Source organism: Oncorhynchus mykiss, chromosome 8 (genome assembly GCF_057628025.1).
Source record: "Oncorhynchus mykiss isolate SJ-2025 chromosome 8, ASM5762802v1, whole genome shotgun sequence".
Classification (NCBI taxonomy): domain Eukaryota; kingdom Metazoa; phylum Chordata; class Actinopteri; order Salmoniformes; family Salmonidae; genus Oncorhynchus; species Oncorhynchus mykiss.
Window position 1 is genome coordinate 82,304,925 of NC_143029.1, and position 13,567 is coordinate 82,318,491.

General features: G+C 44.5%; 1 protein-coding gene and 1 long non-coding RNA gene across 2 annotated transcripts in view; both read left to right on the forward strand.

Annotated features, from left to right (window-relative positions):
- LOC149982155 (uncharacterized) overlaps nt 1-13,567 on the forward strand; it is a 472,901-nt gene that overhangs the window by 91,476 nt on the left and 367,858 nt on the right. The gene's annotated exons all lie outside the window — the stretch shown is intronic.
- Nucleotides 673-12,838, forward strand: map6d1 (MAP6 domain containing 1). Its single transcript, XM_021613994.3, has 3 exons — nt 673-2,463; nt 3,384-3,738; nt 12,092-12,838. The coding sequence occupies exons 1-3, from the start codon at nt 1,937-1,939 to the stop codon at nt 12,167-12,169; spliced, it is 960 nt and encodes a 319-aa protein (XP_021469669.3). The 5' UTR covers nt 673-1,936; the 3' UTR covers nt 12,170-12,838.

The following is a 13,567-nucleotide window of genomic DNA, read 5'->3' on the forward strand; positions in this document are numbered from 1 at the left end:
CATGTCTTTTCTCTCTTATCTAGTTTCTAATCTGTAGGTTATTAGCTAAGTGGAAGCAAGATTTCCTATCTTATCTCAATCAGTACATCCTTCTCAGGGACCGGGCCATTGATTTAGTGGCAATCCGTGATTCAAACGGAGTTTCCCAGTGTGTGAGTGGCCTGTACCTTAATCAACTGCTTTTATACGACGTGGGTCTGCAGATTTGGCCCTCCCGAATCTTCTGACCCCTCACCAACGAGCCCTCACTGCCCAGGTCCACCGTCATCCTCTGACCCCTCACCAACCAGAGCCCTCACTGCCCAGGTCCACCGTCATCCTCTGACCCCTCACCAACCAGAGCCCTCACTGCCCAGGTCCACTGTCATTCTCTGACCCCTCACCAACGAGCCCTCCCTGCCCAGGTACACCGTCATCCTCTGACCCCTCACCAACGAGCCCTCTCTGCCCAGGTCCACCGTCATCCTCTGACCCCTCACCAACGAGCCCTCCCTGCCCAGGTTCACCGTCATCCTCTGATCCCTCACCAACGAGAGCCCTCACTGCCCAGGTCCACTGTCATCCTCTGACCCCTCACCAACGAGTCCTCACTCCACCGTCATCCTCTGACCCCTCACCAATGATCCCTCACTGCCCAGGTCCACCGTCATCCTCTGACCCCTCACTGCCCAGTTCCACTGTCATCCTCTGACCCCTCACTGCCCAGGTCCACCATCATCCTCTGACCCCTCACTGCCCAGGTCCACTGTCATCCTCTGACCCTTCACCAACGAGCCCTCACTGCCCAGGTCCACCGTCATCCTGGTGGGTCTTTGGGTTTGGAGAAAAGCATATCAGACTGTAAAGGGACTTGGAAAGTTAAGCTTGAACCAGTAACCTCCTGTGCCATAAATCCCAGTCCTCTTGGCAGGGACCATATGATGCTATACATACAGACTCACAGTACATAGCAGTGTGCAGCAGAGAGGACTCAACGCAGACGAATCAGGGCTCCACCGCACGGGGAGGTTTTCACACGGAACAAGCTGACTGCAATTACTCGCTTACATTTTTTGTATGTTTTTATTTAACCTTTATTTAACTAGGCAAGTCAGTTAAGAACAAATTCTTCTTTACAATGACGGCCTAACCCGGACGATGCTGGGTCAATGGTGCGCCTCCCTATGGGACTCCCAATCACGGCCGGATGTGACACAGCCTGGTTAAAGAAGCCTTGTCAGAGCTGTGATGTGATTTACGTCTATACTTCAAGTTTACACCATATAGCCTCCAGCCTAATGTCAGTTTCAGGTGGATGTTCAGAGAGCCACAGCCTACATGAGTTTGATTAGTAATAATGGGTTGTGTTGTGCATTTATGGAACCCTTATGTAGACTACAGGTTTGGAATGAGAGAGAATACAGATTCCTGCTGGGCCTTTAATGAAAACACTTAACCTGAATAGCAATAGCACAGTTTTTCTCTTAAGCTTTTCTAGGTAGGCAGGCTTCCTGTGTGGATTAAGACACCTTGGATCTGGTGTGGGATATGGCTTAGAAAATGTATGTCAATGTAAGGATGAGAAATGCGTTGTATTCCGAATGATCCCATTATCCCAACTGTTACACCGAGAAGATGTAACGGCTGCTAGCTGTCTAATGTAACGATACCAAACATAACATCATACTAATTTTTGTGTCTTGGATTTACGTTTACTATGTTACGTCTAGTCTATGATGACAGCTTGTCGACAGCGCACTTGCTGCTCTGTTCCATCCTGGCATTCCAGAGTGGTGGCATGGAGGACAGCACGCTCGCGCAGGTTTCCAGGAACGGGCACACACAAGGCGGCACTTCTGAATGTAGCTAACATTGGATTTGTTGTGTTTGTTCCTTATTTAATTTTTCCTCATTTTCTTTGATTAGTCTATTACTTTTTTACTTGAACCAAATCGCCATGGCTTGGCCGTGCATAAGCAGAGTGTGCTGTCTGGCTCGGTTTTGGAACCAGTTTGATAAATCCGATCTTTCATTGCCACTGACCATCCAGAATTACTCAGACATCGCCGACCAAGAGGTGCGATCCGTCACCAGGCAGGTGCCGACGGACCGGGTTCTGACGCACACCTATTCTAGTCCGGACCACCGCGGATCCCCCCAAACACCGGGAGATGCCCCGGGCACCCGGAGATCATTGAGAGGCCGGAGGGAAGCAAACTTCAAACCCCGGGAGGACTACCACCGACCCGGCGTGCCGTTCTCGAGTGTCACCCAGTACAAGCAGGATTACAAACCCTGGCCTATTCCGAAGAAGGAGCATTTCCCCTGGATTAGCAATTGTGGAAAAGGGGGCACCGTTGGTTCGGATAGCCCAGTAAACAGTTACCCCAATGCGAGCGAGACGAGAGGGGAGACGGGGGAGAGAGAGGAGCTGGGCATGAGGTGGGGGGAGCAGGGGACCGGAACAGCTCAAAGCTCTTACAGGTAGGCTCCATCACTCTGACGCTGTCCTTTCAGACCCATTCTGTTTCTTTCATTTCAGCACCTGGAGCTGTCCACTCTCTCAAAAGCCATTGATAACTGCGCTCTAACCTAACGATTTCATTAGTATGCTTCAAGTTATTGTTTTCTGAAAATCGTTAAATACTTTTTAGCCCACTACATGAATATTGGCACAAATGTAATCTGCAGTGTGTATAATTATGCAATACCTTTTGAACGGAAATTGCCACCAGGCTAGGTCTTGCAGTTCAGTGTGTGTGTGTGTGTGTGTGTGTGTGTGTGTGTGTGTGTGTGTGTGTGTGTGTGTGTGTGTGTGTGTGTGTGTGTGTGTGTGTGTGTGTGCATTCATGCAAAATACATTAGATGCATTAAGTGTCATGCTACAGAAATAACCAATAGTTTTAATTTGAACAGTAGGCAGCTGCTAAAATAGAAACAGCAAAACGCTTTCAATTATTAATAAACTCACACACATTTGATATCCCCTTGATTAGAGTGCATGATTAGAGACCAAATTAAAGTGTTTCTGCAGTTTGATAATCCTCAACATCCAATGGTGTTTCTTTATGATGACAGCATGCCCCGCCCCATTCTCATTTCCCAGAAGCACTGAGCTGAAATCTCATGCATCATTACCAGAACCCACCCAGGCCCCTGTATTGCTCTGCTCGAATCCCAATGGACATCATCACCCTTAATCGATGATGAGCCTGATTAGCTTGTTTATGCTTTGGTTAGTCTGATTTACACAACAATACAGAATTTGCAACATTTTCTATGTAAAATAGCCGACAGTATAGAGAGCAAAAAGCCAATGGACAAAACTTTTGCAGTGTTTGTAAAATAACAATTATTTTCAGACCATGGGAGCGCTCCCTTACACTTCCCTCTCCTCCTTGTAGACAGGAGTACCGGCCTTGGACAGGGGCAAGACCGGCCAAGACCACTAGGAAACAACGCCCCCCTGCCCCGTACGCCAGCCCCCGGTCGGGGGTCTCCCACCTCCCCAATGAGACCAGCTACCAGGCCGCCTACAGCGGAGCCGGGGAGGCTTTCAGACACACAGAGCTTCACCAGAGGGACCACAATACCACCACCTCCACCGCTGGGCTGCAGGCCACCATCTCCACTGTCCCCAAGGCCCCTGTAACCCTACTCCAGCCTTCCTCCACCACAACCACCCCTATCATCAGCACCGGCCTCCAGCAGAGCTGCCTGCCAGAGAGACCCAACCTCAGTATAGGAACCATGGGAGAGGTGAGACAGAGGACAGAGTTTCACAGTGTTCAGGGCATAAATCCATCTTTTTCCAATGTTATTCAAAATGGTCTGAATCCTTGAGATGAGCAAAGTCTTAGTGGCAGCATCTCGTTCCATAGAAGTCATTGTACACATCTGTGATGATGCCCTATTCTTTAGGTAGTACTATTTCAAAGGCAAAGTCAGTTGAAAGACATAGAAAAGACGCTGTAGTGACACAAAGACACTGTGTGGGGAACATAGGGTAAGGGTATGGTTAGGGACATAGCCATTGTTCCAGCCTGGTCTCAGGTGTTCCCCGTGGTGCTGAGGCATCTCTAAGAGGTGATACTGTGATCCTGTTCTGTCCTAAAGCTGCTCAATGTGTCCCAGCTGTTTCAGATTATAACGCAAACTGCCAGGCCTATGACATTGACCTGGTTAGAGAGAAGCAGGCATTACATACAGAGACAAGATAGTCAATAATATTCAGATATTTGGACAATTAGGATTTGGAGACTCAAATCACAGAGGTTTTGTGTCAGAGTGGGTTCAGGTGGAGAGAGAGAGAGGCGAGGTGAGAGAGAGAGGAGGGGTGAGAGAGAGGCGAGGTGAGAGAGAGAGCGAGAGAGGAGGGGTGAGAGAGAGGAGGGGTGAGAGAGAGAGAGAGAGAGAGAAGGGGTGAGAGAGAGAGAGGAGGGGTGAGAGAGAGAGAGAGAGAGAGAGAGAGGAGGGGCGAGGCGAGGTGAGAGAGAGGCGAGGTGAGAGAGAGAGAGAGAGAAGTACTGTAAATCTTTCCTGTTTTGATCCCAGCCCACCCCCTGTTCTCTCCCTGGGGTAGTTCAAGGCAGACGTTGTGTGACAGGGAGTGGAACTCTTTAGGGAATCTCCTGGGGTTTAATGCCATCCCACCTGCCCCGCTTCTCTGTGCCATCTGCCAGCGGCGAGTGGGAGAGAACGGGCTGAGCAGACTCGGCTTTCTGCTCTCACTCACTGTCATCTATGCCAGAGAGAGATTGGCATAGATTAAAGAAAGAAGAAACTCTTGCACACTGCTTGCTAGGAATTTTTCAGTTTTAAATTTAATAGTAAGTTGAAACACACAAAAAAGTGAAAGCAAGCACTGTGGAGGAAAGTCTGTTTTTGAACCTTGTTTTATAAATATTCCAGCGTACCTGAGTGTTAGTGCTGTAGGTGTGCTGGTACATCTCTTTTCAGGAGCAGAGAGAAAGAAAATAAGAGGGAAGAAGATTATTTCCGGTCAGTTGAAACTTTCTTTGGATGTTCTTTGGGAAGATAACATTTTCTAAAAGCAAAAACATGCTCCACTATAGCTTCCCAAAAAGCCACGATTAAACTTATTAAACTTTTTGGCTAGTCACATGGGAGAACATGTTTTAGCCTCCAAATCAGATATAGAAGGCCAGTGCATAGCCGGTCTAAGCCAAATGTTGTAGAATGCCAGTACGACAGTGTTTGACAGGCCACCGGGTTTAATAATATGAGACATGTCATCTGTAGGTCATAGTCTATTAATTACCATGGCCCAGAAATCAGTGTGAGATGTGTGTGTTCAACGTGAGATGGGTGTATGTGTGTGTTCAGCGTGAATGCGTGTGTTCAGTGTGAGATGTGTGTAGTCAGGGTGAGATGGGTGTATGTGTGTGGTCAGGGTGAGATGGGTGTAGTCAGGGTGAGATGGGTGTATGTGTGTGGTCAGGGTGAGATGGGTGTGTGTGTGTGGTCAGGGTGAGATGGGTGTATGTGTGTGGTCAGGGTGAGATGTGTGTATGTGTGTAGTCAGGGTGAGATGTGTGTATGTGTGTAGTCAGGGTGAGATGGGTGTATGTGTGTAGTCAGGGTGAGATGTGTGTATGTGTGTAGTCAGGGTGAGATGGGTGTATGTGTGTGGTCAGGGTGAGATGTGTGTATGTGTGTGGTCAGGGTGAGATGTGTGTATGTGTGTAGTCAGGGTGAGATGGGTGTATGTGTGTGGTCAGGGTGAGATGTGTGTGTGTGTGTGGTCAGGGTGAGATGGGTGTATGTGTGTGGTCAGGGTGAGATGTGTGTATGTGTGTAGTCAGGGTGAGATGGGTGTATGTGTGTAGTCAGGGTGAGATGGGTGTATGTGTGTGGTCAGGGTGAGATGTGTGTATGTGTGTGGTCAGGGTGAGATGGGTGTATGTGTGTAGTCAGGGTGAGATGGGTGTATGTGTGTGGTCAGGGTGAGATGTGTGTATGTGTGTGGTCAGGTTGCATGCAGGGAAATGTAAAAACAAATTGGGTGCAAAGGATTTAACTCCTGAAAAGTAGACATTAGATACAAACTACAGGCTATCCGCTATGGTCATCATATTGAACCCTCTCTCTGTACAGCCCCTCACCCATCAACCAAGCCCTCACCCATCAACCAAACCCCATCAACCAAGCCCTCACCCATCAACCAAGCCCCATCAACCAAGTCCCATCAACCAAGCCCCATCAACCAAGCCCTCACCCATCAACCAAGCCTCAGTGTACCGCCCCCTCTACCTACTGACATCAACCTAGTGCTCTATTGTTTTGATCCTTCTCTGAGCAATCTGCCAACACAACGCAAAACCCAGGGGATCGATATTAAACAATACAGTCCAAGCCTCCACACACTGCCAAGTCATTTTTGACACCCCCACCCACTGAGCTCTCTGACCAAGCCCCCAGGCACGCACACATCCGCTTGATCCGCTTTCATAGCATTCACCCATCCATCACGGCAATTAATATTGAAGTCCTTGTTATGCTTTTGAATAAACAAAATCAATAAACTTAGTTATGGAGAGGGAGAGATGTCTACTACCATTCAAACGTTTTGGGTCCTTGTTACTGAAAGAAAAGCACATTTTTTCTCCATTGAAATAACATCAAATTGATCAGAAATACAGAGTAGACATTGTTAATATTGTAAATGACTATTGTAGCTGGAAACGGCTGATCATTTTAAAAAGCTAATTGATCATCAGAAAACCCTTTTGCAATTTGGTTAGCACAGCTGAAAAGTGTTGGTCTGATTTAAAGAAGCACTAAAACTGGCCTTCTTTAGACTAGTTGAGTATCTGGAGCATCATTATTTGTGGGTTCGTTTTACAGGCTCAAAATGGCCAGAAACAAAGAACTTTCTTCTGAAACTCATCATTCTATTCTTGTTCTGAGAAATAAAGGCTATTCCATACGAGAAATTGCCAAGAAACTGAAGATCTCGTACAACGCTGTGTACTACTCCCTTCACAGAACAGCGCAAACTGGCCCTAACCAGAATAGAAAGAGGAGTGGGAGGCCCCGGTGCACAACTGAGCAAGAGGACAAGTACATTAGAGTGTCTAGTTTGAGAAACAGACTCGTCACAAGTCCTCAACTGGCAGCTTCATTAAATAGTACCCGCAAAACACCAGTCTCAACGTCAACTGTGAAGAGGCGACTCCAGGATGCTGGCCTTCTAGGCAGAGTTGCAAAGAAAAAGCCATATCTCAGACTGGCCAATAAAAATAAAAGATTAAAATGGGCAAAAGAAAACAGACACTGGACAGAGGAAGATTGGAAAAAAGTGTTATGAACAGACAAATCTAAGTTTGAGGTGTTCGGATCATTAATTAAAAGATTTCAAATGAAAAGATGCTGGAGGAGTGCTTGATGCCATCTGTTAAGCATGGTGGAGGCAATGTGTTGGTCTGGGGGTGCTGTGGTGGTGGTAAAGTGGGAGATTTGGACAGGGTAAAAGGGATCTTGAAGAAGGAAGGCTATCACTCCATTTTGCAATGCCATGCCATACCCTGTGGACAGCGCTTAATTGGAGCCAATTTCCTCCTACAACAGGACAATGACCAATAGCACAGCTCCAAACTATGCAATAACTATTTAGAGAAGAAGCAGTCAGCTGGTATTCTGTCTATAATGGAGTGGCCAGCACAGTCACCAGATCTCAACCCTATTGAGCTGTTGTGGGAGCAGCTTGACCATAAGCTAAGGTAAGAAGTGCCCATCAAGCCAATCCAACTTGCTTCAGGAAGCATGGGGTGAAATCTCTTCAGATTACCTCAACCAATTGACAACTAGAATGCCAAAGGTCCGCAAGGCTGTAATTGCTGCAAATGGAGGATTATTTGACGAAAGCAAAGTTTGAAGGACACAATTATTATTTAAATTAAAAAATCATTATTTTTTAACCTTGTCAACATCTTGACTATATTTCCTATTCATTTTGCAACTCATGGGGGCGGCAGGTAGGCAGAGTGTTAAGAGCGTTGGACCAGTAACCGAAAGGTTGCTGTATCGAATCCCGAGCTGACAAGGTAAAAATCTGTAGTTCTGCCCCTGAACAAGGCGGGTAACCCACCGTTCCCCGGTAGGCCGTCATTGTAAATAAGAATTTGTTCTTAACTGACTTGCCTAGTTAAATAAAAAAAATGAATGTATGTTTTCATGGAAAACTAGGACATTTCTAAGTGACCCCAAACTTTTGAACTGTAGTATATAGAACACCTACTAATTGAAGGGTTTTTCTTTATTTTTTACTATTTTCTACATTGTAGAATAATAGTGAAGACAAACTATGAAATAACACATATGGAATCATGTAGTAACCAAAAAAGTGTTAAACAAATCAAAATATATTTTATATTTGAGATTCTTCTTGGCATTCTCAGCTTCATGAGGAATGATTTTTCCAATGGTCTTGAAGGAGTTCCCACATATGCTGCACACTTGTTTGGTGCTTTTCCTTCACTCTGCGGTCCAACTCATCCCAAACCATCTCAATTGGGTTGAGGTGGGGTGATTGTGGAAGCCAGGTCATCTGATGTGGCACTACATCACTCTACTTCTTGGTCAAATAGCCCTTACACAGCTTGGAGGTGTGTCGGGTCATTGTCCTGTTGAAAAACAAATGATAGTCCCACTAAGCACAAATAAGATGGGATGGCGTATCGCTGCAGAATGCTGTGGTAGCCATGCTGGTTAAGTGTGCCTTGAATTCTAAATAAATTACTGATAGAGTCACCAGGAAAGCACCATCACACCTCCTCTTCCATGCTTCATGGTGGGAACCACACATGCGGAGATCATCTGTTCACCTACTCGGCGTCTCACAAAGACACGGCGGTTGAAACCAAAAATCAAATCAAATTTGGACTCATCAGACAAAAGGACAGATTTCCACAAGTCTAATGTCCATTGCTCATGTTTCTTGGCCCAAGCAAGTCTCTTATTTTTATTGGTGTCCTTTAGTAGTGGTTTCTTTGCAGCAATTTGACCATGAAGGCCTGATTCACGCAGTCTCCTCTGAACAGTTGATGTTGATGTTGAGATGTGTCTGTTACTTGAACTCTGTGAAGCATTTATTTGGGCTGCAATCTGAGGCTGGTAACTCTAATGAACTTATCCTCTGCAGCTGAGGTAACTCTTTTCTGTGGCATTCCTCATGAGATCCAGTTTCATCATAGCGCTTGGTGGTTTGTGCGAATGCACTTGAAGAAACTTTAAAAGTTCTTGAAATGTTCTGCATTGACTGACCTTCATGTCTTAATGTCTTAAAGTAATGATGGACTGTCGTTTCTCTTTGCTTATTTGAGCTGTTGCTGCCATAATATGGACTTGGTCTTTTACCAAATAGGGCTGGCTCTCTTCTGTATACTACCTCTACCTTGTCACAACACAACTGATTGGTTCAAACGCATTAAGAAGGGAAACAATTTTTTTAAGAAGGCACACCGGTTAATTGAAATGCATTCCAGGTGACTACCTCATGAAGCTGGTTGAGAGAATGCCAAGAGTATGCAAAGCTGTCATCAAGGCAAAGGGTGGCTACTTTGAAGAATCTAAAATATTTGTTTAACACTTTTTTGTTTACTACATGATTCTATGTGTTATTTCATAGTTTTAATGACTTCACTAATATTATACAATGTTGAAATTAGTACAAGTAGAGAAAAACCCTTGAATGAGTAGGTGTGTCCAAACTTTTGAATGAGTAGGTGTGTCCAAACCCTTGAATGAGTAGGTGTGTCCAAACTTTTTAATGAGTAGGTGTGTCCAAACCCTTGAATGAGTAGGTGTGTCCAAACCCTTGAATGAGTAGGTGTGTCCAAACCCTTGAATGAGTAGGTGTGTCCAAACCCTTGAATGAGTAGGTGTGTCCAAACCCTTGAATGAGTAGGTGTGTCCAAACCCTTGAATGAGTAGGTGTGTCCAAACCCTTGAATGAGTAGGTGTGTCCAAACCCTTGAATGAGTAGGTGTGTCCAAACCCTTGAATGAGTAGGTGTGTCCAAACCCTTGAATGAGTAGGTGTGTCCAAACCCTTGAATGAGTAGGTGTGTCCAAACTTTTGACCGCTACTGTATATATTTTAAATGAGCAATACCCAAATAGCTAAGAAAAGATGCCTAGCAGTCTACAAGCCATTTAGTTCTGAAACACATGGAAGCTTTCAGAGTCCTCCCTCTCGGGTAAACATTTAGGCATACCATTCTGTAGTTCTATTAATGCGTCTACTGACAGTGTTTTCTCCCAGGAGACATTGTAAGAACCTTGCAGACATGTTTTTCATCACCACTGGAGGACATGACTTCAGCTTTTCAATGTGATATAAAAAAGAGAGTTTTTGTACAAAACCAGATGTACAGGGCAGGAATGGGGATGTGGTTTACAATGGGTTAAAGTGCATAACAAGAGGATAAAACAAAGCATTATGCTAATCACACTCCTTTGCACCCCTTTACTCTCTCACCCACTCTCCTTTCACCCTCCCTCTCTCCATTTTCTCTTTTTATTGGCTCTCTCCTGCCTCCTTCCCTCTCACTGTTCCGTTAAATGTGAACTTCTCCCTTTTCTCACAATGCGTCTGACTACAGGCACGGTCATGAGCCGAACCCTCAGGGTTCTATCAAGGGAGGGAGGGAGGGAGAGATAAAAAGAGAGCAAGAGAGAGAGAAATAATGGATTATTTGCCATTTTGTTAAAGTGTGATGCGATGCAGTGGGCTGCAGACTTTTCAGTGTGAATGTAATTTAGGAGAGGCAGACCTGGCTGCTGTACCGAGTCGAATACAATGTGTGTTGGAGAAGGGAGGGAGGGGGTGGACACCCCCACAGAGACACACAGGCAAACAGACTCTGAAGCACGCACACCAAAAAATATGTTTGAAGCCGCAGTTTGACAGATTTCCTGTACAGACACAGCCTCTCATCCAGAAAATAGTCACATTACATTTTCTTTATTGGCCCAAGAGGCTGTTGCTGAGACTACAGACCTACAACTCAGAAAAGTATGCTTTGATCTCAAGACAAACTCTGCCAAGTACACCAAGTACACCTTCCATTGTATCACTGCTAGTCAACTGCATTGGAAAAGGCAGATTCATATCTAGAACATCCCACTGGGCACAGGCATCAATTCAATGTCTATTGCACTTTGGTTCAACGTAATTTCATTGAAGGACGAGGAAACACCAGTGTATTCCCAGTGGGATGTTACTTGATGGATACAGCATGCAAACTTCCTTTCAGGGTCGAGTGAAATTCCATTAATGTAGGCCAAATAGGTTCTGGCTGGATGTTTTTTCAGAAAGTCTAGCATCAGCAGCATTTTGCAGTGATGAATTCTGTCTACTAGTTCACTGACAGCAGTGATGAATTCTGTCTACTAGTTCACTGACAGCAGTGGTGAATTCTGTCTACTAGTTCACTGACAGCAGTGATGAATTCTGTCTACTAGTTCACTGACAGCAGTGGTGAATTCTGTCTACTAGTTCACTGACAGCAGTGGTGAATTCTGTCTACTAGTTCACTGACAGCAGTGATGAATTCTGTCTACTAGTTCACTGACAGCAGTGGTGAATTCTGTCTACTAGTTCACTGACATCAGTGGTGAATTCTGTCTACTAGTTCACTGACAGCAGTGGTGAATTCTGTCTACTAGTTCACTGACAGCAGTGATGAATTCTGTCTACTAGTTCACTGACATCAGTGGTGAATTCTGTCTACTAGTTCACTGACAGCAGTGATGAATTCTGTCTACTAGTTCACTGACAGCAGTGGTGAATTCTGTCTACTAGTTCACTGACAGCAGTGATGAATTCTGTCTACTAGTTCACTGACATCAGTGGTGAATTCTGTCTACTAGTTCACTGACAGCAGTGATGAATTCTGTCTACTAGTTCACTGACAGCAGTGGTGAATTCTGTCTACTAGTTCAGTGACAGCAGGTCTAATGCACTATGACAGCACAACCAAACAAGTCACCTCTCATATACTGTAGGTTATCTCCTATTTGAACAGCACAAGACCTGTATTGCCTGTGGTTATCTTTCAGTAATCCATGTCATGTTTATGTTATTGCAGGAGCAGTTGGTGAGGACCAAGCTCTCTCCCAACCCCTCTGCAGTGTTTCAAAGCAGATCTAGGATCTTCAACATATGACAGACGTTCCAAACTATTCTACTGGTTACCGGGAGACCAAAGAACCAATGAGGGGAATGTTCTCTGTCCATTCCACACTACAACAAAATCTATGCAGGGAATGTACAGCTTAATGTAACCAGAAAGGAAAAAACCCTGTACAGCTTAACAGTGAAGTGAATGACAAACCAGATGTCACAAAACAATTTTACAATCCTGTTCTATTGCTATGAAAATCGTATATATGCATGTAACACGCTAGTTTGAAGTCGAGCTTCTTTTGCAGTATTAGACACTCCAAGACAACATGGCTGCTCTGTAATGTGTGTTTGTGTGTACTGTATGTATATGTATGTGCACCTGTTGAGATGGAATGATTTGTGTTTGATCTTTTCCTGTATATACTGTTGGATCTATTGAAATGACAAGGAGACGACTTTTTGTGAAATTTATGCTCAAACTGCACTTAGTCCAGAAAGTAAGGTGTTCCTTCGATCTCTGCAAGTATTTTATGAACAGAAACAAAAACATATATTCATACATTTTTATTCAATTAGGTAACTATTTTGAGAAAGTAATTGTGCCGGTGTTTACGTTCATTTTGTAAATCTGTTTAAGAAACAAAAAACTGTTAAATATTAAATGATGTACAGTATATTACAATAAAAGAATATCAGGTTCTTAACACTATCAGGTTGTTTACTCCATCAGGTTGTTTACACCATCAGGTTGTTTACTCCATCTGGTTATTAACACCATCAGGTTGTTTACTCCATCAGGTTGTTTACTCCATCAGGTTGTTTACTCCATCTGGTTATTAACACCATCAGGTTGTTTACTCCATCAGGTTGTTTACTCCATCTGGTTATTAACACCACCAGGTTCTTTACTCCATCAGGTTGTTTACTCCATCAGGTTGTTTACTCCATCTGGTTATTAACTTAACACCACCAGGTTCTTTACGCCATCAGGTTGTTTACTCCATCAGGTTCTTTACGCCATCAGGTCGTTTACTCCATCTGGTTATTAACACCACCAGGTTCTTTACACCATCAGGTTGTTTACTCCATCAGGTCGTTTACTCCATCTGGTTATTAACACCACCAGGTTCTTTACACCATCAGGTTGTTTACTCCATCAGGTTGTTTACTCCATCTGGTTATTAACACCATCAGGTTGTTTACTCCATCAGGTTGTTTACTCCATCAGGTTGTTTACTCCATCTGGTTATTAACACCACCAGGTTCTTTACGCCATCAGGTTGTTTACTCCATCTGGTTATTAACACCACCAGGTTCTTTACTCCATCAGGTTGTTTACTCCATCTGGTTATTAACACCATCAGGTTGTTTACTCCATCTGGTTATTAACACCACCAGGTTCTTTACTCCATCAGGTTGTTTACTCCATCAGGTTGTT

Excerpts from the sequence above, each read along its gene's own strand:
- map6d1 (XM_021613994.3), top strand. The coding sequence starts at position 1,937 with ATGGCTTGGCCGTGCATAAGCAGAGTGTGCTGTCTGGCTCGGTTTTGG. Across the intron at positions 2,464-3,383 it reads ACAGCTCAAAGCTCTTACAG|ACAGGAGTACCGGCCTTGGA; the intron begins GTAGGCTCCATC and ends TCCTCCTTGTAG. Across the intron at positions 3,739-12,091 it reads GTATAGGAACCATGGGAGAG|GAGCAGTTGGTGAGGACCAA; the intron begins GTGAGACAGAGG and ends ATGTTATTGCAG.